At 37.3% G+C, this 24,203-nt stretch overlaps 1 protein-coding gene across 3 annotated transcripts in view; it reads left to right on the top strand.

Moving 5' to 3' along the window:
- Nucleotides 1-21,480, top strand: part of RALGPS2 (Ral GEF with PH domain and SH3 binding motif 2) — a gene marked incomplete at both ends in the record, with an annotated part of 85,276 nt that extends 63,796 nt beyond the window's left edge. For 2 of the 3 annotated variants that reach the window (XM_079535994.1, XM_079535992.1), the window contains 7 exons: nt 4,975-5,029; nt 8,691-8,768; nt 10,326-10,431; nt 10,951-11,043; nt 17,901-18,006; nt 19,132-19,223; nt 21,451-21,480. In XM_079535994.1, coding sequence (XP_079392120.1) covers nt 4,975-5,029; nt 8,691-8,768; nt 10,326-10,431; nt 10,951-11,043; nt 17,901-18,006; nt 19,132-19,223; nt 21,451-21,480 — 560 coding nt within the window. The remainder of the gene's footprint in view (nt 1-4,974; nt 5,030-8,690; nt 8,769-10,325; nt 10,432-10,950; nt 11,044-17,900; nt 18,007-19,131; nt 19,224-21,450) is intronic. The other variant, XM_079535993.1, reaches the window with a different exon arrangement.
- Between the last annotated feature and the right edge of the window lie 2,723 nt (nt 21,481-24,203).

Here is a 24,203-nt window from a genome sequence, read left to right as displayed (position 1 = left end):
GGAAGGGACCTTCAGAGATCATCGAGTCCAACCCCCCTGCCAAAGCAGGTTCCCTACAGCAGGTCGCACAGGTAGGCATCCAGGCAGGTCTTGAACATCTCCAGAGAAGGAGACTCCACAACCTCCCTGGGCAGCCAGATCATGGTTGCATTCACAGATAGCGTAAATCTTTATTTTATTCATAAGGTTATTGGATTTTTTTTTAAGAATACAGTTTTCTAGCACTACCTGATTTACTTATACTTTTTTTTTTTTTTAATTCTTCACATACTCAAGTGTCTTCAAGTGTCTCTGCAGCATTGTTTACCTTCATTCATGTTTATAGAAGTTTGGGATTTCCAGCACAGTTCAGCCAGGCTATATTCTGCGTCTGTTTGATTGTTCAAATAATTCTGCAGATGTGAAGGGAGTGTGTAAAATCACCTCTTCATATATTGCTTCTGTGTGGTTTTTCTCCTTTTACACCAGCCAGCATACCAGATGCAGGGTAAATTTGCCTGAGAGGTTTCTGAACATGCATTCTCATGGGTACACCAGTTAAGTGTTGTTATAAAAGTAAGACCACAGAAAGAAACAGCTGAAATAGAGAGTTAAATTTTAGATGCTTAAAAACTCAAAGAACACACATTTCTAGATCATATTTGTAGCGTTTCAAATGCAAATTAAGTTTTAACTTTGGTCTTTTCTTCCTAGACCTTTTTTTTTCCTCACTTTTCCTAGTCTGCAGTGCTATGGGTGAAGGTCTGAAAAACTAAAGCTATGAAGCATTTGTATTTTGTTGTGTGTTCCAGTTGGTCAAGGATAACTTGAGCCTTTATGTTAATGCAATCAGTGAAATTAATGCCATAGTCTAAGAAAGGTGTTTGAAATCAATGCAAATTAATGTAAGAAAATGGCTTTGTGGGAACAGTACATTTGGCAAATCTGAACTGGCATAAAATGCTTACAAGGCTATCAACTTCTTATTGAATTCGTCTATTAATTCTCCATCACAAAGCAATTGAATCCTACAAGAGATTATATTTCTCTTTGAATAAATGAAGTATAGGTGTAGGTATACAGCATGCACATTTTCAGTTTTTTGGCAGCCTTTACAGTAGGGAAGAACTCTACACAGCCAGTGTGTGTTTGAGTCTTACCCCATCGTGTACTGTTCAGGTGTTTAGGACTCCTGAGTCGTCAGCAGTCAGATGGAGAAGGTCAAAGTTGGGTAGGATTACAGGAAGAAGTAGTATTTTCTTTATTTTTTATAATATTCTTTTTACACAAGAACGTAGGTGCCAATCTCTTGCTGTAATTCTGGCTACCCCTTCTCTGCTGTTGTGAACTACTACTTTCTTAGGGATATGGTTTAAATGGAAAAAAAAAAAAAAAAAAAAAAGCAGAGTTGTGAAGTTCTTCAAATTAAAAATGTGCATCTGGATACGTGGATTTGAGTAGAGAAAAGGGACATTCAGCACCTGGCCTTCCTCAGTCCTTAATAGTGTTTGGTAGAGGGCATTCACTGTTTGTGTTTTGTGACCAGTGCAGCTGTGCACAACCTGTTTTTGCCCCATCTGTATCCTATGGCTTCTGCTCTTTTTGTTAGCTGGATGAAAGTAGTTACTAGTTATATTTTATGTCTGTGTGTTGATTTTCTGGCAGTATATTGAGTTATCAGTCAGTCTTAACACTATTAGTGTTGAGCTCCTTAAATTTTGTCATACAGTACATGATACTGAACAAGTTAAAATATTTGAGAAATTTTGTTATAGTAATAGACTTAACAAGGCAGAAAGTTTTTAGGACACAAAGCCCATCTCCATGGCATTTGCTAGACTGTACCATGCTGCAACAATTGAGGATCAGGCCTACTGACCAGTATTTTATGTTTTTGCATTAGAATTTCAAGCTCTGTCAGGTCAGTCACTGGCTATAGTGACTAGAGCTCTGGAAACACTGTGTAACTGGAGCCAAAAGAGTGTCAGTTGCAGATTTGAGAAGGGGAAAGAATTTTTAGTCTGAATACTTTTTAAGCTCTTTGGGGTTGGTTTGTTTATATTAACACCTGTTTAACTTTGGGGACTAACTTATGGATAAAGGAAGCCTGTGTTAAATGTTCCATATCCTCAGACTTTCAGCAACGAATGGATGCTGTGATTGGTGGGAGGGAATGGGTATGCCATGGTCTAGGCATTGCCTATCACGGGAGTGGAAGCCTAGCCTCGCTTTCTGGGTGGCTGTAGCAGAGGCATGTGTACGTGTATCTAGAAATGCAACCAGCAAATTCACTTCTGTATTCAGCTGCAGTTCTGGAGCTCTGGGTAAGCAGTCCTGAAAGTTCTCCACTGATTGTCAGCACAGTGAGCGAAAACCCATTTTAGCAATTGCTGCTGTTCCTGGGGAAGGAAAAGACCTTCCTGCTCTGTAGTATTTGTGTTATTAGTAATAAAGGAAACTAGAAAGATAACAGTATGTGTCAGGTGGTTTCTTAAATCAAACCAGACTCGTGCAGATTACTTAATAGAAATGATTTGAACTGCTTAGAATTTCTTGTTAAGTTTAACCTGAAGACCTGCTTGAGGTTGTTGGAAAAAAAAACAAATATTGAGTACATACTTGAGAAAAATTTAAGAAGGTGATATATTTTTAAAGTAGTGAATGAATGAAATATTTCCAGTTGAGGTGGTGGTTAAATAGTGCACTTTAATGTTTAAACAGAATTTGGCTAGGCATCTAATTTTTAGTATGTTAAACAGTTCCTTTCACTCTGTTTTGTTTTGAATTGAGGGATATAATACATCTTTTTCTTTTGAGGAAAGTTTTCTTTTTTTTAATGTATTTTGTTATGCAGAAAATGTTGAGTGTCTTAGAATCTGAAAGAAGTCCCATTAGATACGTTCTGTGTAACTGTTAAAGAGAGTGAGTTGAGAGCTAAAATTCAGCTGTTTCCAGGTTTCTATTACAGTTCCTTTGAGAACAACATAGGCATCTACATAGCTGGGATGGTTATTCTGCTTTCTTCTAAATTAACATTGCTTTAAGAAGTGTCATTGCTTTATCAACGAAACCTTTTGATTGAGCCCCCAGAATACATGCAAGTTTTCTCACTGTTCTGAATGTGTCACAGGGATTATCACTTTCGTTAGATGACGTTCCAGCTCTTCAGCAGTAGTTTGTTTTGCATTTCTAAAAGCAGCACTTGCTTTTAAATGTTTTTGTTAGAATTCTTAGCATAGTGTTTGATATATAACTCTCTTAGCAAAGCCAATGTAGTTAGCTTCAAAATGTCATTTCAGATAAAGTTTTAACATCTCATCCTGTTCAAATATTTATTAAAAAACCAAACCTTCGTAATACAGAATTTGTTGTGCAGTTACTTGAAGTAAGACCTCTTACTCCACTGTAGTAACAGTGGCTCCTAGATGTGCTGTCCTCACAGCTGCTGGATGATGCCATCTATGGTGACTATTTTTCCTGGAGTCTTGTTTAAGCTGCTTCTGTTCCATCAGTCCCTTTACAACCCAGCTATTGTAAAACAAGAGACAGTGCAGAATGCATGTACAAATCTAAAGGATTTGTACCAATCTGCTATTCCATATAGAGGGTAAATAATCAAGAAGCATGAAATCTTCATAAATATGGCAAAGAAACAATCACAGACATCAACTGTACAGCAGCTGCCTGCTGCTGTAACTTTTAAGTAGTTAAATGCTGAAGCATGTAAGTACTCAAATATTAAAGACACTTCTAGAAATTGTTTAGTCACCCCTTGAGTCTTATACTCCTCTTTCTTACAGCAGCCTGTGCCTGGCATAGGAGCCAGTATTTCCACCATCACTTTGTTGTCTCTTAGCTGCTTCTACCATATGAGTTACCTTTAATGTTAGTTTGAAGCAAGCTAGGATGTTCCTTTCAGGGCAAAATCAAGGAGAGACAAATAATCTAGTATTCCGTGGAGAACTGTGCTAGATCATGTTAGTAAGATGTTGAGCTAATGTTTGGCAAGCAGGCTAAGTTGAATTGGTTGGCAGGTAAAAGCATGTAGTTTCTCTTAAATTTTGCATGGAGAGAGGTACAGCCAGTGCTGAGACTTTCATTGCTCAGACTGCATTGCTCCTGCTGTGTGAGAATTGCTTCCATCTTTACTCTGCATTTATTCAAGAAATATACAGACTGCTTAACTCTTCAGGGCACAACTGCCCTCCTGATTTTTCTGCATGAAATCACAGGGAACTTGTTATTTTCAGCCTTTCTTCTACTATGGGAACCCATAAGAAAGGCATGTTGATTCAGATTGGTTTGTGTTCTTGTTTGTTTTTTTTTTTTAAGTTTGTCTGAAAGTAATTCTAAACAACTTTTTAAATATATTCAAGTAGGAGAGCCAGCAAATTTTCAAGTCAAAGTGCCAAAACAACAGATCCTTCAGCAATAAATCCTCAAAAGTCCCTGAAAAAATGATGGAAATTACTTGAACAGCATAAGTAGAAGTAGTTATAAGTACTGTAACAGCTAAAATTGTACCTGTTAAAGCCGTGAAAGAAAACAGATATTTGTCAGATACTTCCTTCAGGTTGTTGGAAAGCAAATAACAGATTTGTATGCGTATTGATTAATTTATTTGTTTTCATTTTTAAGAACACTAGACATGACACTATCTTGTCAGTTTTTAAATACTTTTTGAAGTGCATATGCTGTTAATCAGACAAATCAGCATTTACAATCATCCTTAAATTTTCAAAATGTCCTTTCTCTTATTAGGTAGGATTCCTTATGTTTATCTTTTTCACGTGCACCTAGGTGCAGTCCATTTTAATCTCTACTTCAATTTCATGTGAGGTTCCTGAAGCAAACCCTTAATCATTTTCACTGTGGTGTTTTGGTGAAGTACGTTATGCATTTAATCTTAAATATTCTGAGGAGAAACAGCCAGATCAGGAGTAGTTGAGTTGTAGATGATGAAATGAAGTTATCTTTCGTTCTTATTTTTTTAAGGTAGCAGTGATGGTTCTGAACTCAGTGAAGAGACTTCTTGGCCAGCATTTGAAAGGTAAGAAAAACTTTCTCAAACTGCATTTCTTTATTGAAATATTACTGCTTACAATCTCTCAGTCCTGAAAATGATGTTTTATTTTAGTGATCTGTAGATCACTTGTGAGAATTTGAGAGCCAAGGTTAATAAAACTCTAAAGAGGAGTGCTGAATCTGGTAAGGCAGCAGAGAAGTACCTTCTGCTCACTAGTAGTTAACAGAGTTTTGTCTCATTGAATGCCTACTCATTGCACAGATTCTTCTAAACAGATCAGCCTAAAAAGATCTTCTAAAAAGATACTTCTAAAAAGTATCATTAAACCCCAAATGATCTTTCTTCTTTTATATATATTTGCATGTCTTGTGTATGGTACTCATGTAACCTGTTGATTTTCACTTTCTTTGAGATACTTCATCCAGTTTTGTTCCATTTGTTCTTGTCATTGACATCTTCACTTGTTTTTTCTCCCATGTCCTCTTGAACCCATTGTTACTTGCCTCCGTTACATAGGAAAGCACAGTAACAATCCTTACTTACGTCTTTTGTGGTTCAGAATTAGTATCTTGCCCCTTATCCTAATACCTGCAAATACTCGGCTATATTGCCCAATTTAGTCCTTTCTCATGGCTTTTGAGAATGGAAGAAGACTAACAGCTGCACCTTATAGAAAAAGTTGGAAGTTTCATCTTCCCACAGCTTGATAAGATGTGCATAAAATGCTCAGTTTGCTTCAGTAACTTGATTTCAGGTTATCCATCAGCTTCAGAACTGCCTTGGATGACTTCTACCATGCTATGAAGACATGCTTGTTACAAGTTTTTTAGTTGAAGAGACTTGTAGTCAGGAACTGTATCACAGACTTTGTTCTATTTGAATTTAAGCAATTCAAGTTGTGTTACTTTAGGGCTGAAAATTTTGAATTTTGAATCACTCTCACTGCCAAAGGTGAACATTAATGTGCTATAAATATGATTATATGCACAAGGAAACACCATCAAGGTTTCATTAGGTAAGAAATAAGAACATTCCATATAAGCACAGAAAGAATGTTGGGTCAGAAAAGAGATGTGTAACTTTTATGTGCTCTCTTATGCAACGTGAAATTTTCAGAGATTTTCATCTTACTTGAACTTCCCAGCTGCATTATGAAATTAATCAAGTTCAAGTTATTATTCAATCAAAAATTTTATGGGAAAGCTTTAGACACAAATGACGAATTCAGCTGTGTGCTCCTCAAGTAACAACAAAAGAAAAAACCTTAAGTTTTAGTAAGTGTCAGTGTGTATCTCATGATTCTAGAGAACAGCAGCACTCTCCAGGATTGTTTGTGTGGACCTTTGAGATAAAGCAGGGTTGTTTTCATCCATGTTGTGAGGAGAACTGACTGGTCCTGACTTCTGCTAGTTAAAAATGTTGCTTTGTGTCCAACATGAGTATGTCGGAAGATTATTTTTTTTCCTCTAAATTCCCAATTCCTTCAGTATTTTCCTTCCTCCTGAGAAGGGCACCTTGGTAACTGCACTTGAAGTTCCATGTTTTTGATGACAAGTTCTCTCCTTCTCTTCCAGCAAGGATTGGTTTCTTAACAGACATTCAGAAAATGTGAAATTCCTGGATATGCAACAGCCTTGCATCTGTTCTTTGGTTTATAAGATGCTGAAGTATGTTGTGAATTTAACTAATAAACTGAAATGCAAATATTAAGATGGTACGATCACTAGAAAGAACATCTTTGCAATTTTTATCAGTCTGGCTACCACTCTTAAAAGAATTATTCATCAAGGCATAAACATTAGTTGTCTGGAATTGACAGATACTGGCAAACAGGGGTGCAGTCAGTGTTCCTAATGACTGTGCCTATGCCATGCAAGTGGGAATTCAATATTCCCCATTTAGAAATAGGATCTTTGGATACCAGAGCTCAAATCAGCATAACAGTATAAATAAAGTAGAAATAATGTGCCCAAAGGGAAGAAATGAGATGCATGTTTCCCCGGGGACAGAAGGAAGTGTATGGAATACCAAATACTCTTGTCTTTTTTTTCTGGCCCTCCAGATATTTTTAACTGGAAGATGCAGAAGGGAGGAGAACTGGAGTCTCTGTGGTGGTTTTTTATATTTTAAAGAGTAAACTTATTTTGAAACTTGAGAGAGCTTTCAGCATTGGAGTGTCCCTTTAAAGTTAATCAAAATTACTCCAAAGGACTTAATTTCCAGTTTTGGCAGTGTATCATTTTAAGGATAGTATGTGAAATGCCACTTCATTCTTATTAGTTGTCAACCTGAGTGTTTCTGAGTAGATTTACCTTACATAGTTCAAATCCAAGAAAGATGCCCTCCTTGTTATGCAAAAAAGAATTGTAAGGTTAAGAAGAAAACTTACTTCATTTGCATGTGAAATAGCTGTATGCATATATATGCAACTCAATTAGTTGAAGTAGAAAGGTTTTCTTTCATCTTAGTTACTGCTTAATTTGTCCAAATCTTGAATGCTCTTTAAAAACAAAAAATATTTCATACATTCTAAGACATCTTTTATCTGCAGCTGGTGATTCATTAGTACCATGTTGGTGATTCCTTTTGCAACAGAAGAAATGTTTCATGTGGTTTCAAAAGAAAGCCACGACAACAATGAAATAATTATTTTTCTCATTTAATACTTTGTACCTTTACTGCATCTCTTTTGTAAGACTTTTACTTTTGGGGGCTTTTTTGCCTGCTATTCTGAATCTGGATTGGAACACAACAGTGTTACTTCTTTAGACTTCCCATTCCCATACCACCCTGCCCATATAAATGCACCTTTGCAGTTAATGCAAGGCGTTTCTGACAAGTGATAGGTTATTTATTAAGTTTATACTATCTAGGAGATATTGCTTGTAAGCTTCTCACTCGTGTTCTTAATCACCTGCTTTCTGCAGAATTGAATTTCAGCATAATATGTTCAATTTGAAAAAAATGGATGAAAATAGGAGGTGGGAGAAAAGTGGACGTGTTTCTGTTGATTTAAATGGAATTCAGTAAATTCTCAGTTCAGAAAATCAACTTTCAGTAAAGCAAAGCCGTATTCAAAACGGAGGTCTAGAACACAAATCCTAGATAACAGGATAGATCAGATTACAGGTGCTAAAATGTGAAGCCTGTGCATAAAGCTGAATGTTGATATGAATTGGAGAATTGAGATGTTGCTTGGATTCCTTCAGTGTATTGTAAGAACAGTGCTTGTCAGTCAATCCCAAGATATTTTGGTAGAGCTTTTGATTCCCTTCAACCCAACAGCTTGTGTGTGTGTGTCTACTCATAGAATTAGAAATGTGTTCTTTTTTGTAGTAACATCTTAGTCAAAATTTTAAGACATCAATGTTTTATTAATATGCCTTCTTTATAGAGATGTAGTTTCTAAGCTGTAAACACAGGCTTTTCTCTCAACGGTCACCTTCAGTGCTGATAAAACATCTCAGCATCATGAGTTTTGACAAAGTGAACACCTATTCAAATAAAAGGCATGGTATCTACCTCTGCATGTGTTTTTGTAAATAAAATTATCCTGGTTTTTATGTGGAAGAATTGGCTTTGTGATACGGACACAAAAGAAAATTACTAAGCTGTTTTAGCAGTCGTGCTGTTTGTGTGAATAAAAGTATATGTAATACATACAATTTATAATGGAATCCAACAGGAACAGGTTGTACCATTCTCTCGGTCCGGGGACAAGAGTGTCACGAAATGGCTATCGAGGCCACATGAAGGCCAGCAGGTACAATCCCCACTGCACACAGAGGTGTCAGACTTTCCCTCTGGTGTTGGTGATTTGGTTTGGTTTAATAATTAAGTGGTGTTTTCTGATGTTCTCTTTTTAACTTACATGTCCAAATAAATAAAGGTAAAGACCTTTTTTCTTCAAACTTAAAACTTTTTCCTTCTGTGACTTAATCTGTGTCATCATAAGGGCTTTTGTTCATTCTGGTCTGCAAATCCCAATTCTGAACCACTGGGTTTCTGTATCCATGCTTAAAGGTATTTTACCATTGGTAGCTTTTTAACTGCGTGCCACTGTGTAGTAGTGTTGGTAGTTCTGCAGACAGCAAAGTTCCTTCTTGTGCTAATGGCTATAGCACTCAGAATGTTTTCTTTATTAGTGGTTATGTATTGAATTCCCTTTCCCCAAGACAAGTGAGATAGTTAAACAGAGTAACGCATGAAATTTGGTCCCAATTCTATATAATACAGTGTTCTTTGAAAGCTGATACAGTGATATGACTGATTCTTCTGAGTAATTAAGCATTGTCTGCAGCTGTGTGGCACTGTAATTGGGAAATAACTGACAGATAACTATGCATTTTTTTCATGTTAAGAAGCAAGCATTGTCTCACTGAGTTGAACTCATGTTCCCATCAATGTCCAAAATTGTCTCCACATCCTCATCCTCAGTAGGTGCTGCAATGAAAAGGCTTGCTGGATTTCCAATTCACTTTGAATAAGTGCAAGTGCAAGACGGATAAAGCAGCAAATGCTGTCTTACTTCAAAACAAGTTTCAGATGCTGCATGACTTCTTGGCTTTTCCAGAAAGCTGCTGGTTTCAGCATTGAGTTGTTTGCTCTGATTGACACTTACTGAAATGATTCCTGTTGTGAATTTTTCTGATAGAAAATGTTTTATGCTCCAGTCTGCTTCATAACTGTAATAAAGCTAAGTTTTATTTTTTAGTGCTGTAGCTGGCATTTGTTTTTTGCCCTTTGCTCCTGTATCCTATGTGAGTTAGATCAGGATGAGGAGCACATCAGATGCATTAAAACACCTTAAAGCTGTGGTTTGGGTTTCTGCTCTTTATTACTGCTCCTGCTCACTGTTCTTGCTCTTGGATATTTTTAAAATTGTGCATGTTTGAGCTTTTGCTTTGTTTTCTGATGTGCTAATGATTCCAGTGTTTCTAACAACAACAACAGAAAACTGTCAATCTTTCTTGCAAGGACTGAAGGAGATGTTCTAACACAGAGAGCAACAGTACTCCAAACATTTGCCAGTTAAATCAATTGCTCTTGAATTTGAGTTGTTCTAGGCTTTAATTCTTTTTTTAATTAAAGACTACCTGCTTGACTAATTTTTCAGATCACTTTTGCTTGTGAGTGTAAATTCCACTGCAGCAATTCCATGTAACAGCCAAAGTCTTTTTCCACAATGAAGTCTCATAAATAAGAAGCTGGCAATTATAAATTAAAATACAGATGTTTGCAGTAGTTTGAGGTAATGATTGGGGAACTTCACTAGGAAAAATATATTCTTTTCACACACTTTTTCACATGCTCCTTTCAGCTCTCTAGAATCTGAAGATTTGGCTGTTCATTTGTATCCAGGAGCAGTTACTATTCAAGGCGTTCTCAGGAGGAAGACTTTGTTGAAAGAAGGCAAAAAACCCACAGTAAGATTTATTTATTTATTTATTTGTTCATTTACTTATAAGAGAAAGAAAACACGCACTTTCTCAGTTTCTTCCTTTGCTCAATTGTAAGTAAAATAAATGGCAAGCATGCAATTGATTTAAGTGTCTGAGTTCTCCTTTGCCTTGCCGATAAATGTTAGGGTCAGCTGCTAGATTTTGCATTCTTCTGTTTGGTGGATATTCAGTTTATGAGGATACGCCCATTATGTAGGAAGTGGAAGAGAAGTGTAATGCAGCTTAACATTTTATACAAATACTGATAACTTTAAAGGTGGTGAACATGTTTCATCTTCCTGAACAGTTTATCGGTAGGTAATAACTCTCTTAAGTGATTGCACTGCAATTGTCTGATTAATTACAAACCAAAATAGGTATTCATGTCAAAGGAGTATGCCTTCTGGCTATGCATAAAATGAAAAAGGAAAGGGGCAAGCATACTTAAGCATACTTTAACATTTCTTTTGTATATTATGCTTGTTTTTTCCCCGTTCTCCCTAGGTAGCATCTTGGACAAAGTACTGGGTAGCGTTGTGTGGAACCCAACTCTTTTACTATGCTGCAAAATCTCTGAAGGCCACAGAGAGAAAACATGTATGTAAAACAGGCATATTTCAGTATCATTTAACGACATTAGAATATGATTTCCTGATGTAAACCTAGAGATAAGTTTTTAATATGATTTCTAGTTACTACTATCCTGTGTTCCAGTCAGTCGGTTCACCTCGTACAGATATGCCCTACTAAAGGTATCATACATGCTTATGTGCTACAACAGGAACATCTGCTTTGCATATGGCATGAATTTGTACATCTGTAAAGATGGAAAGTATGTCATGGGGTCTGCCTGCCTTTTTAAGGTAGAAGTCATATCTCCTGATGATTTCTGAATCTCGCGAGTGTTTGCTACTTGAAAACCAAAAAGTCACTGAGAAATCATTAGATACAGCATTAAACACACATCAATTTCTACTGATTTCACTCATGTGGTAAAATGAGACTACTGTCTTTTTCCATCTCATCTCATGAACTGCAAGTGACTACAAAACACTTCATACATTGCACGGAGAGCTAGCACATCACATGATGCTGGCTTTCCTTTCGTCTGCTGCAGCTTCATTTGAAAGAATCTAGAAATACTTTGCTTAAATGGGAAAGTAATAAAATGAATTTTCTGTTGCCGTTCCAGGGATGTCATGATGTGCATAGTTCACTTCTGTTTTCATTGGTTAATTATAATGGAAGAGGATGAGCCAGAGATTCTGCTAGGAAACTGGATAAAATTTGAGATACTTGAGTCTTTTTCCAAGTTCGTTCGCTACTTGGAACCATTACTTATAGTTGCCTTGGCCAGTGTTTCAGTTTAATTTATGACAACTGTCACTGAAGAACATTTGCTTTGCATAAAGTTTATGTAATTTTAGAAACTGAGATGTGCTGCAGGATGCTAGAAGGGGGACTGCCTTTTTTCTTTTTGGTGCAAAATACGGGGATTTAATCCTAATGTATTTATGCTCAGAGGGCAAAGATTTGAAGCTTAACGTTTCTGACTTGAAGGCTCCTGAATATTTGAGTTTTCTGTTCCATTTGGAAAGTTTGTATCATGTATTGTCTTAATCTACAAAGCAGTTGAGTGTTTTCCACTTCTACTGGAAGCAAATAATTAAGAAGCAGTCTTCTAATATTCAAAGTAATTTAATATTAGCTAATTATTGGTGGAAAGGTTTCTTTGCCATATCAACTGCCTCACCTGTACTAGTTTTGATTGCTTAGTCGAAAGCTAAACATATCCTCCCTAATTTGTTAGTTAAGTATGGCAATGCTGGTATGACCAAAGTCCTGTGAGCCAAGCATTTTGTCTCCAGAGCATCTTCAGAAAAGTGCATCTGTATGAATGCATTTACCTCTGCTATCAGTGAAAAACATATGGAAAGACTGTCTCATTAAAAGTAAAGCTAGTTGCAAAGTGCAGAGTTGTAAACTATTGTGAGCAGAAATGTGAATTACTAAAGCAAATGCAAAAGCAAGAACTGAGAGAAAACTTATGCCAGCATAATGTCACTAACAATTAACTGCTAGTCGTTCTGAAAACACAAAGAAATGGAAATCTTTGTCATGTCAGACTTTGTGCTCTTGTTAATGATGTGATGCCTTTAGGCCTTATGCCAGAATTACATTTTGTTTTCTTTCAAGAACAGAGCATGCATCTTGTAAGTCTCTCCTGTCCACTGTCTGTTAAAATACCGAATGATGGAAGAGTTGTACCATACTTATACCTATTTTATCAGAAGTTATTTTGAGATTGTGTATAAATATTTTAAAACAATCTAAATGGCAAGTAGGTTTAGAGAGCTTGGAAGAATTGTTTAGCTGGTAGTGGTGGTGTTGGGAAAGTCAAGGTGTTGAATGTTTATGTAGTCCATCTGTTTATCCACTTTTTCAGAGTAACAATTTTAATAACGTAGATCATTTTGCCCTTTCTTTAGGAAGAGTAAATGAAGTAAAAAGATAGCAAACGTGGAAAAAAAGATTTTATTTTTTTTTTTTAATTCAAGGTCAGTATCTAATCTGTTACTGCAGGAATCTTTTGTCTTGGAGTGTGGTCATATCCATTTAATGCCCATTTAGAATGCTCTTTCAAAAATTATTTTCTGAACCTGTTGAGCTGACTACTATCTCCCAAAGCACTGATTTGTTGCAATACTTACAACAACTAAGCTGCTACAAACCGAGTGTAGTGTCTAAGAATTAAACATCTCACATTCTTTTCTTCCCTTATTTATTTGCCAGAGGATGAGCTAGCAGACCAAACTTACAGACTGAGGCTAGGACATACACAAAATGATAATGCTGGCATGCTTCTGACTGCTGTGAGCACTGAGCTGAGTTTGAGCAGTATCGGGTCCCTAGGGAAGGGTGATGGAGTGTAGTGGTAGCAGAGAGAAATGGCTGCTAGAGCATGTTGGCTTGGTCTTAATTATATGTTTAATTATGTATTTATTTCACTGGTTGTTTCTGTGGAATTGGACTGAATTGTCCAGTACTGCCTTGAGTTTGTGCACAACTGATGTCTTGCTTTTAGCTGTTAAGGGCAGTGAACACAACTTGTTCTGTTCACAGATGCAAAGCATGTTGGGAAGTCTAGGTCAGGATTTGCTTGCTCAGGTGCAGGGATGATTAAAATAATGTAATACCTATCAGCTACAGTTTGGGCTGTCATTTATTTTAAACAAATCATTCACAGTAGGTGCACATGTACTCAAGAGCTTATTTATAGCTCTTTATGGTGAAATGAAGGTGAAAGCTTACCTAATAACTCCTGTAGGAGGTTGGCAAAGGAGGGGGAGAGGCTCCAGTTTATTAAACAGCCTGATCATATTTGGTCAGAACTTTGTTCAGCTGATTTACTCATGTTGCACTTCTGGTACAGCTTTTGGTGGCTGGAATATCAGTTTCACTTGAGGGTAATTGTACAGAGGCTCAGCTTTTGTTCTGAAGCCTATGAAGAGGATTTCTCAAGTGCCGCGCCCCTGTTCTCATTTGTCTACAATTTCAGAAAGCAGATTTAATTGAAGAAGAATAAATTGTAGATGGTCCACCAGCTGTGTAGGTAGTTGGTGTATCACTACGTGCTCACTATGCAAATTCTGTCCGCTTATATTCCCCACAGATCCATTCTGCAAAATAGAGCTTGGAGGCTAGATCTGGGTAGAGTTTTCTAGCTGTCCATATTAAATGGACTAAAGGAATGATGCTGTCTACTTGGAAGCAAGTTTCTTTTTCTAAGATTGATACACTGAGATTTACCTAGCTAAAATATTCTAGATATTTACCATTGTCATGTAAACATCTGCCCTTGCAACTTCCTCGCCCAAGGTTTGGTGATGTGGAAGGGAATGCTGGAAACAAACAATAGTTAGTCTGCTATATGAAAGCTCCTGGCTGGAGCTCTCGTGGCACATATGTCTTGATTACAGGCATGCTTTTGACTATCCTGCTGCTATTGCCTTAGGCAACTGAGACTGAGGACTTGGAATGCACTGACAGTGAAAGCAGTTCCAAGCTTAAAGTAGCCAACCTCTTTGGAAAATTGCCTCATAAAAATGGCATGTGATCTTGCAAAATGGGCAAGAAATCACCTTCCTTTTAAACACAGGCAAGGCCATTGTTCTCACTTCTGTGGTCAAAGGCAAAAGAGTATTCCAGTGTGCTGTAGATACGCATCTACTCTAAAGGATACTGTAGATATCTGGATGAGACAAATTTTCTTGTGTTGCATCTTCTAAGACAGACTAATAAATATAATGACCTGTGTATTTTAAAGAAGGAGGAGGTTTCAGTTGTTACTACAGTATTGGAAAACTGTCCATACTGAACATTTGGGCTTCAGAGCCCAGAGGATGAGGTACAGGAGAAGCTCAGAGGAATATTTGTAAGAAGCTGAAAGCTTAGTGGTAGCAACAAAGACACATCTGTGATCAAACCAGTAGCTGCACAGCTTTAGAAGAGGACAACCGTAAAAATAGACAACTTAAAATTAGTATTAAAGAAAGTATTCTCCTGGAGAAATGTGAGTATATCCATCAAAAGCTGTTAATAATGATTGAGATGGAAAAATCTTGCCAGTTTCTGTGACAACATAGCATGCATGAGAGATTTTTCCATGTTTGTAGGTATTTGGAAAAGCAACAGAGACTTTCTGAGCCTTCACTCAAGAATGAACTGCTGTTCATTCCAAGCCTTCCCCTGCATTTTGTATTCAGGATTATGCCTGTTTATTGGCACTTTGGAAAAATTGTTATTTGCTGCTTAGAGGCTAAGGGAGTGATTTGAATATTAGCTCAACAGGAGATTGAATTTTTGATTTGAAGATTTAAGTCAAAATACTTCTGGGCAGAACTGCAGCAGCACATCTAGTTCTGTGAAGCCTTACACTAGAGCTGTGGTTTTCTGTGCTTATCATAAGTTTCGTTCCAGTGGCGTGTATTAAAAAAAAAAGCTGAAGGACCATGAACATTAAATCACAATGCAGCTTTCATTCCCTTCACATTAACAAAGCAAACTTGCTGTTAGCGTGGCTCCATGCATCAGTGGAGAATGAACTGCCTTGGGGGAGCTATGTAAACATGCAATACAAAGCCAGCAGTGCGAAGGAATGGGAAACTGACGTGTGCTTCACGTGATGATGGATTGATGCTAGCAGGAAATGCTTTCCTTGTGTGGAGCTTTTTACTTTCCAGAGAGGCATTGTGATTAACTTACTGTTTTGAAAGTGCTGAGCAGTCTTGAGATGGCAGTGAGAATGAAAGAAGCAAGCTCTGGCAGTTTCAGGCATGTGATCTTTTTGCATGTTGCAGGCCTATTATTGAAACATACGACTGAGAAAGGAAGGAGCAAATGTGTCATTTCACATGGCCCTCTAGAAATGGATGCAGTTAGTTCTTAGTGGCACAGATTTCCACTTAGGTGAAACTAACCTGCTAATGCTTTGTAAGACTACTTGAAGTTTGCTTTTGCAAATCCCTTTTTAGTGTAAGTTGTCATCTTATTTTTCAGGGCAGTGTCTTGAGTCCGTAAGTTATGAATGTATATGGAAAGAAATTGTTATCCAGCTGCACGTATAATGATACAGCTATGTAATTTACTTCTTAATCTCATGAGCTGTTACCAAACACATCTATCTCCCAGAAGCAGTAGAATGACTTAAAACTTCAGTATATGTGGTTCTACAGATTTTCTAAGGAATGATCTTTTCCCGCAGTTTTAGGTACCACAGTGGTATCAAAAGAAGCCATCCATGTGAAGTTTAGCAGGCAAGTCTCTTGGAAGAACAGTCTTTACCCCTTTTACACTTAAGCTATCTGTTCAAGCATCCGTTCAAAGTTTCCAAGTGTTGTTTCCACTGATGTTTAAATAGTTGAGCTGAACATGACTGATAGGAGCTTGTTATGGAATGGTTCCTGCAAGTGTCACTATGGCAACATAATGATGAGAGTACATAAATGCTGTGTTTAGAAGATAGAGGATGGACTCTTAAATTATTTTGTACTTGGTTGAAATACTTTTCATGTTTCAAGTATTGACCTAACATTTGTTCATTTGAAGTTCTAATGTTTTTTAAACTGTGGTTTTAAATTGAGGTTTAAAATGTAGGGTGTTGGACAAGTCCCAGGTAGGTGAGCATAAGTAGACATTATAGTGAGTGTGATACTCTCAAACTAATCAGCAGAAATGATTACTTTTGCTAATGTTCCTTTTTTACTGGATTTGTAATAATTAAACAGTTATTATTTCTAAAATGATACAGAAGAGATTTGATGCTTAATGCTGTAAGTCTGCTATGAGACATTAATATGAAAAGTATTCTAGAATTATAAATTTGTTTTAGTAACTGAAAATATCCTTGTAATAATTTTAGCTGTACGGCTTCTGAAAATACCTGTAATTAAAGAGATGACCAAATTACTTTGCTAATGAAGAGGTTAGAACAGGGATTTCACAAAGCCAGGACAAAGATGCATCTGGTAGCAAACTGCATAGAGTAGAGTTGGACCTTATGGGCACAGTGGAGAGATTAAGTATTGCAGAGGGGAGAAGTGCAAGGACTTATTGCAACATCTGTGGTGGGCACATGAGTGTAGGAGGAGGAGATCTGTCAACTGAAGACTTGAGGGAAACTGAATGAATTATAGATATTGAAGAGAGAAGGAGCATCTGAGCAAGCCATGGGAAGTGAATTGTGAGGGTCTACTAATAACAAGAAGACCAGGAAGAAAGAAGCTGAAAATGGCCAAGGTGGGATTTAATTGGCAGGTTGCCTGGAACTGAGAAGTAGAAAATAATATTGCCCAGTTGGGTGAAAAGGAGAGCAGAATAAAGAAGTTGTAAAGAGAGGGAGTAGCGTAGGAGAGACAGTTGTCATGCTTAAATAGGGAGGTACAAACTGTGTCAATGTTTGGGTGATAACTTAGGCAGGAAAACCCCATCATTCTGGATATCTTGTCTATAAAAATGGCATATTTACTGGAATATACGTGCTCACTTTGAATAGTTGTGGCACTGAGTAGTTACATTTTTCTTTATTAACAGTGGAGGGGATTAACTTTGCATTTTTAGTGCATTTTTTAATGATGGTATGTTCACACACAAGCAGAAAGATGGTGAGGAATGTTGTGGTATTCATACAGTGTGGTTTAGATATTGGGTGCCTGGTTTGATGGATTGTGACATTCCTTAAAATATCCTTTGAATTTAGTTTGCTGTGGTAAGTTCTATTTTCATGAATTCCGTGTAAAATTAAATTTATTTAAAGTGCTGGGCTTCCTCTGATGATAGTCTTTTGTCTACAGCAGTGACACTGAGAGGAAGTGTTCTTCTGAATGCTTGTTCTATGCAGTTGGTCAGTCTGGCTAAGGCTTTATGCTACTTTACATCTCTGCTTGTATTTTCAGTTCAAATCCACCCCGAGCAAGAATGTGTCAGTCGTGGGCTGGATGGTGATGATGGCAGACGACCCTGAACATCCAGATCTCTTCTTATTGACAGATTCTGAGAAAGGTAGGCAGCACTCACACCACGAGCACAGTGGTTCCAGGAATAAACGCAGATTTTGCTGAGGTTCACCTGTGTACCTTAGTCTTCATTGTGTTCTAAGTAGTGTCCAAAGTAACAACTTGTGTTTTTATTTTAAGTATTCATCTTCATTCTTTCAAACTGTATTTAGTTTAGTTTTTCAGAGACATTTTCATGTACATGAAAATGTAAGTAGCTATGAAAAGAGTTTGCTATTCCACTAACACCAGATGCTTGACCAGGCCCCTCTTCCCTCCAAATGAAAAACAAACCACAAAACAAAACAGCTATTCAAATGCAGTGCCATTGCCAGGAAAAACAGTAAAATTCACTATTTTGCACTGAGAAGCCAGAGGGGGGAAAAAAAAAGGGAAAAAAAAAATTCCTTTATTCCATCATAGTGTGAGTGCCCTGGTTTCAGTTTAAACTGAATAAAATGTTATTTTTTTATAACTGTGCTCAAAGAGCATTATTACGAGCAGTTGTGATAAAGGAGTTTGACATTCCTCATTTTATTTACCTTCAGTCTGAGTACATTTTATTTCTGAGTGTCTGTTCTAGTTTAAGGTTATCAGCTTAAACTCAGCAACAGCAATATGAAAAGCTTTTGTAATATTTGGCCTTTCTGAATTCAGGTAAGCACTGTCTCACATGAGATACTGAAAATAATAGTCTATCATCTCAGTGTATTTGGGAATAATTTTCAAAGATTATTAAATGAAGCTTTCTGGAGCGCATTTCTGCGCTGTCCTGCGCTTAATGAAAATAATGTGATGATATACCAAGTTGAAATAATGGTACTGAACAAAAATATGTCTTTGTTACATAATTCTGAGAAACGTTTTGTTGTTTTTCTGGCTGACACTGGTGTTAGTTGAAATCTACAGTGTGCACAAGGAAGACAGACAAGCTATGACTTCTTGCACTACGTCAAACAATTGCTTAAGCTGCTCCATGTATGGCAGTCAAGGTGTAAAGTTGCAAGAACCTTTTGCTATTACATGTTTTCATAGCATTCAAATTTAGTGCTTTGACTGTAGACGAGATTTAAATGCAGTATTTGTTGTGTTTCCTAAGTTTTTTTTTTTTCCCCTTATCTTTCTCACTTAGGAAATTCATACAAATTTCAAGCTGGAAATAGAATGAATGCGATGCTCTGGTTTAAACACCTGAGTGCTGCCTGCCAAAGCAACAGACAACAGGTGAGAACAAGATGTTGACAAAGAAATAACAGCTGTTAAAAGCTCAGATCTGACTGAGCTTCCAAAGGGCCAAACTGTAATTGATTGCTTCACATGAACAGCAATCTTCTCGGACTGGTCTGGACATTGATTTCACCTGCTTATTGACTTGGCTTAGCTTTCGTGTTTGTCTCCTTGAAAATGAATCCTCGGAGCTTCTGTTGTGATGAAGAAAAGTCTTGAGGCTACCATAGAGCAATTTGGAAAGTTGGGAAATGGAAGAAATACTGACAAATCTCAGTCTCCGACACAGTATTTTTGTCACTGCCCGTTTACAGATGGCAGTCCCATAGTTATGCTGACTGTGTGTATTACTAAAACATAAAAATTATTTATGTTCTGAGTATATTTAAAAGACTTTGGAAACAAAAATAGAATTCTCTTTGAATCAAAAAGGAAGAAAGGACTACTCTTCAAGCCCTGTTAAATTCTGTTCACATATATATTGATAGTGACTTTTTCATCAGCATAAGTGCATCTTTAAGTTAACGCTCTTTTCTTCAAATTCCTTTCTTTCTGTTGGGTTCCTGAAGCACTGCTGAACTTTTCTGCTTCTACATGGCTATGCTTAAGAATAAGGGGGAACTAAAGACCTTTCCAAATCCTTCTGTGTATTCTTGTTCGGCTCTGACACAAGTCTAAGGAATAAGGAGGGCTGCAGAAATGTCTGAGACAGTGCAAAGGAGTGAAAATTGTGTTCCTGGCTGGAGAAGGTGGAAATAGTAGCCGGTAGTGGCAAGCAGTTTGCAAGAGTGTGGTGACTTCCAGACAGGCTCCAAAACTGCCTGCTGGTGACAACTTTTATTCAGTAAGGCTTAACAATTCTATTCAATGCAAACTTGTCTAAAGCATTCTGCTCATGGCTTATGCAAAAGTGGCAAGCCTTGGGGCCTCTGGGGCCTGGGGAAAACATGATGTAGGTTTTAAAAGGGGAGGAAGAAAAGAGAAGTCATGGAAGAAGAGAAAAAAAAAAAAAAAAAAAAAAAAAAAACCACAAAACTAGCTCTAAAAGACCAACAGCCTCAGTTACTGTTATGTGTTGCATACTTTGTTTTCTGGTATGTCTGAATGCGGTTGTACAGCAAGCATTTTTGCAGCATTAGCTACTCCTAATGAGTCTCCCACAGAAGAAGCAGATCTTCCTGCAAGCATTAGGCAATAAAGATTGGTTAATAAGCAAAAACTTAGTGTTCAAAAAACCTTTTGGAAAAAAAAAATCCTTTAAATTATTTCTCTTGATCTTGATTTTACCCCTGAGCTGTGCTTTCCCTAGAGAGGAGCCTTACAGATCTATTTAAAGCAGATCTTTTCTTATTGAGGGTGTGGCTGTGTAAGACAAGAGCATGGACGTCTACCAAATTGAAGAATATTGGGAACTATTTTAATGTATATGATTTTTAATTGTATGTAATAATTTTTAATGGTGTAGTTTTAACCCAGTTATCATTTCTGCTTCTGCAGGTAAATGCAATGCAAGAAATAATCTGCTTCAAACCTGACCAGACTGTGCATTTATTGACAGTCATCGGGAATGCAGTGGCTCTTTAGTGCCCTGAGTAAACAGCATTTATTGCTTTCAGGCAAATTCCCGATAAAGAGAAATTGGGGACTTAAGCTATGTAATGCAGGCTACCTTTAATATTCATGAAAGGGAGTGATGTCTGCATCACACATTCAGGCTTCCTGTGGGAAAAGCCCAGCCAAGTGTTTATGCCTTGTGTTTGTAAATTAGCCCTAAAAATGCTGGAGGGCCTACATCAGTCACTGACCTGTGCCAAGTATTTCCTAGCTCGTGGGACTCAAGTGAGAAGGTTCTGCTTGTGTAGCTCAGTCCTGAGATTTATCATGTTAAAGTTGTTTTGTCAACAACTCAAAATCTTAAATTTCATCAGCGTTAATAAGATCTAAGGCCATGAAAGAAAGTTATAAACAGTTCAGTGGTTTAGTATTTTTGTGATTCCTGCATCTTCTACAGCTGTAAGTATGCTTCTAGTGTTTTGTACTGACTGTATTAATGATGGTTGCATTCCCAGCTTTCTCCTCCCCCCTCCCCCCCCCCCTTTTTTTTTTTTTTTTTGACAGAATGAGCATTAGGATGTGTATTTGAACAGGTTGAAGGTTTGTGAAACATTAGGATGTAAGCAGCTGCTACCTAAGTAACATCAGCTATTTGTATTTTTGTTTTCAGGTTCCTGCCAACTTGATGACCTTTGAATAGCAGGCTAATTCAAAACACAACAGAAAAAAAAAAAAAAGAACAATTTGAACCATCTCATAAATGAGAATGAGGTCCTGACAGAAAATGTGCCAGCTGCATTCTGTGCCAGAAGGGAGCCTGTCAGGCCGATCTCCTGAACTCTGGAGCCCTGAACAAAACTAGTAATGGCTGGGGATTAGGGTCCCCCGAATGAAAAATGGAATTGCAACATGAATTGCCATGGACCATGCTTTGTTATATCCTCTGAACTGACCTGTGGAAACCACTGCCTTAAAGAGTGAAAGGAAAAACAACAATGAAACACCAAATAGTGTGTGTGAAACTTCTGGCGGTGCTGTGCTTGAGTTAAATAGATTGTAGCTTGTTTGAGTTTCTTTTAACTTTGTACTAATTTTGAAAATAACTCACCTTTTTAGGTATTCTTAAGAAAGCAAGTAAACTGGTATTTAAGAGTTGTATCAAAAACTATGTATGAACTGGGTAAAAGAGGTGCTGCACACTCTAGAGATGATGTTGTTTGGACTATACCAGGAGTTCTCAATGGAATGCTTGTCCCAGGCACACTGAGCCTGGAGCAGTGTTAATTCTCTCAGACCTACAAGTATATGAAACATAACAAATGCAAGTTTGAAGTAGCATTAAGCTTGCAAACTGTAGTACTGTATGGGAGCCACATTCCCTGTGAGCGGGCACTGACACACTAAGAATGCTTTTGGTGCGCTGTTACCTAATTCCTGGTTAGAGCATAGTTCACATGTTCCGGGTGCTTAGGGTGCGTGTGAAAGACAAAACTGAAAGCACTGTTGGCTCAGAACTGAGTGTTTTCTTCCCATTTGTTCCTACACCTCTGTCTCCTGCAGATGAAGGTTGAATGACAAAAAAAAAAAAAACCAACAACCCAACATCTTGGTACAGTTCTTGGAGACGTTTTGCTTCTCCGGGTGTCTGTTAATCACCTAGGGACCACTGTCAGTGTATGGTGTTTCATAATATCACTTACAGTCTATATTTTAAAATGATAGAGGCACAATCTCAAGCTTTCATGATCTCATTTGGCAATAATTGATTTTACTATCTGTCTTGGTCAAAATATGACATTGTGTGGTATTGACAATGTAGCCTAAAGTAGACCTTACGTACAGAAGCTCTTTTGATGGTTGGGCAAATAATTTATTAGGTGGGATAATACAAAGAGAAAAAAGGTATGGGACTGTCAAAGTTATATCCTTGACAGGAATAATTCTTGGTCACTGAAATTACTTCGAAAAATAATGTGATTGTAAAAAGGGAAACATGCTTTATACATGTGTTTTATGCATAAAAACTTTGATTCTTGCGTTGTTTGGGTTTCCTTGACATCACCTAGATAACATTTCCTGGATGATTAGTCTTCATTTAACCTTCCAAAACATGGTCTTTGTAAAGCAAGTAAACATTATCCAAAATATGACTCTAAGATATCAGAACTTTGAAGTCTGTGGAAAAATAGTAAATGTTTCATTGACGTTGTGGTTTAGTGGCCATAAATAAGCTTGCAGATTCCACCGTGAATACTCCTTTTTAAAGAGAAACAAACTACCTACCAGTTTGTGGCAGAGTTCTCTGACTGTGTAATAAAGTTTTCTACTAGTAGTGATTATTTTGAAAATGTACAGTTTGTTTCTTGCATCAGAGTAGAAGCCTATGAAGTCACATTTCATTCTCCCCAGAGTTAAATTAATCTCTTAACGGAAATGATTAATTGCTGAATGCTAGGGGGAAAAAAATAGAGAAGGAGAATCCAGTCTCACAGTTAAAAACAAACGAAAAACCCGCACGCTTGGTAATGTGGAGTTAAATGGCAATAGGCTGGATTATGTTTCCAAAAATTGTTCTTGTGAATTGGCACTTGATAGAAAGAAAACAGTGGAAGGATATTTCTGTCAGAGTTGCGCCGCAAGCAGTGTGGGAATTTGTGTCCCTCTGCAATTTTTTTTTCTGCTTTGGGGAATGAACAGTCTGTTCTGATCCTGAAGTCATGTATTGTGAAAAGGGGTTGCTTGTGCTGAATCCCTTTTCAATTCACACATCACCCAAGTTAACCCATGTTGGGTGTATAGTGAAGACGGCATCTTCGTAGCCAGCAGTGTTACTGTAGTAGACTTTGCACAACATCAGTTTTGCTTTTTCATTTTAAAAACTATTTAATGTGTGTTTTCTTCTCAGCAGCTAGATGGTTTTGTTTTTTTTTTTTAGCAATGTGTGTCCTTTTTTAAACACTGTGGATAACAGCCCATGGATTTTGAATTTTTAAATAAGCTCTTATAGAGTCATTGCAGCATAACTGTGTCTGCTCTTCTGTCAGCAAAAGGAAACGTGCATCTGGGAGCCACAGCCTGACATCACACAGCTTTACTGAAGACAGAGCCAGGTCTGAAGGTGTCATTTATTATTGTTTTTCTTGTTTGTTCCAGCTGTTTTGAATTAGGCTTTTGTGGTAGGAGGATAGTGGGGAAAACAGTGCACAAATCATCGTTTAATGAGTTGTTGTTACCAGTTGTAATTGTCCTTACGCCTCCTGCTGTCTTTGGTTTCCTTCCCTCAGATAATGCTATTTTCTGTGGGAGAGACGAAATATTGTGGGAGTAGTTTCTTAAAATGTGTAGCTGGGATAATTGGAGTGATTAATGACAACACAGAAAGCATTATTGGCACTTGTTGCAGTGAGTAGTTCAGTACTTTCC

The sequence above is a fragment of the Tetrao urogallus genome (assembly GCF_951394365.1).
Source record: "Tetrao urogallus genome assembly, chromosome: 5".
Lineage (NCBI taxonomy): Eukaryota > Metazoa > Chordata > Aves > Galliformes > Phasianidae > Tetrao > Tetrao urogallus.
This window is presented reverse-complemented; position numbering and strand designations above follow the sequence as displayed.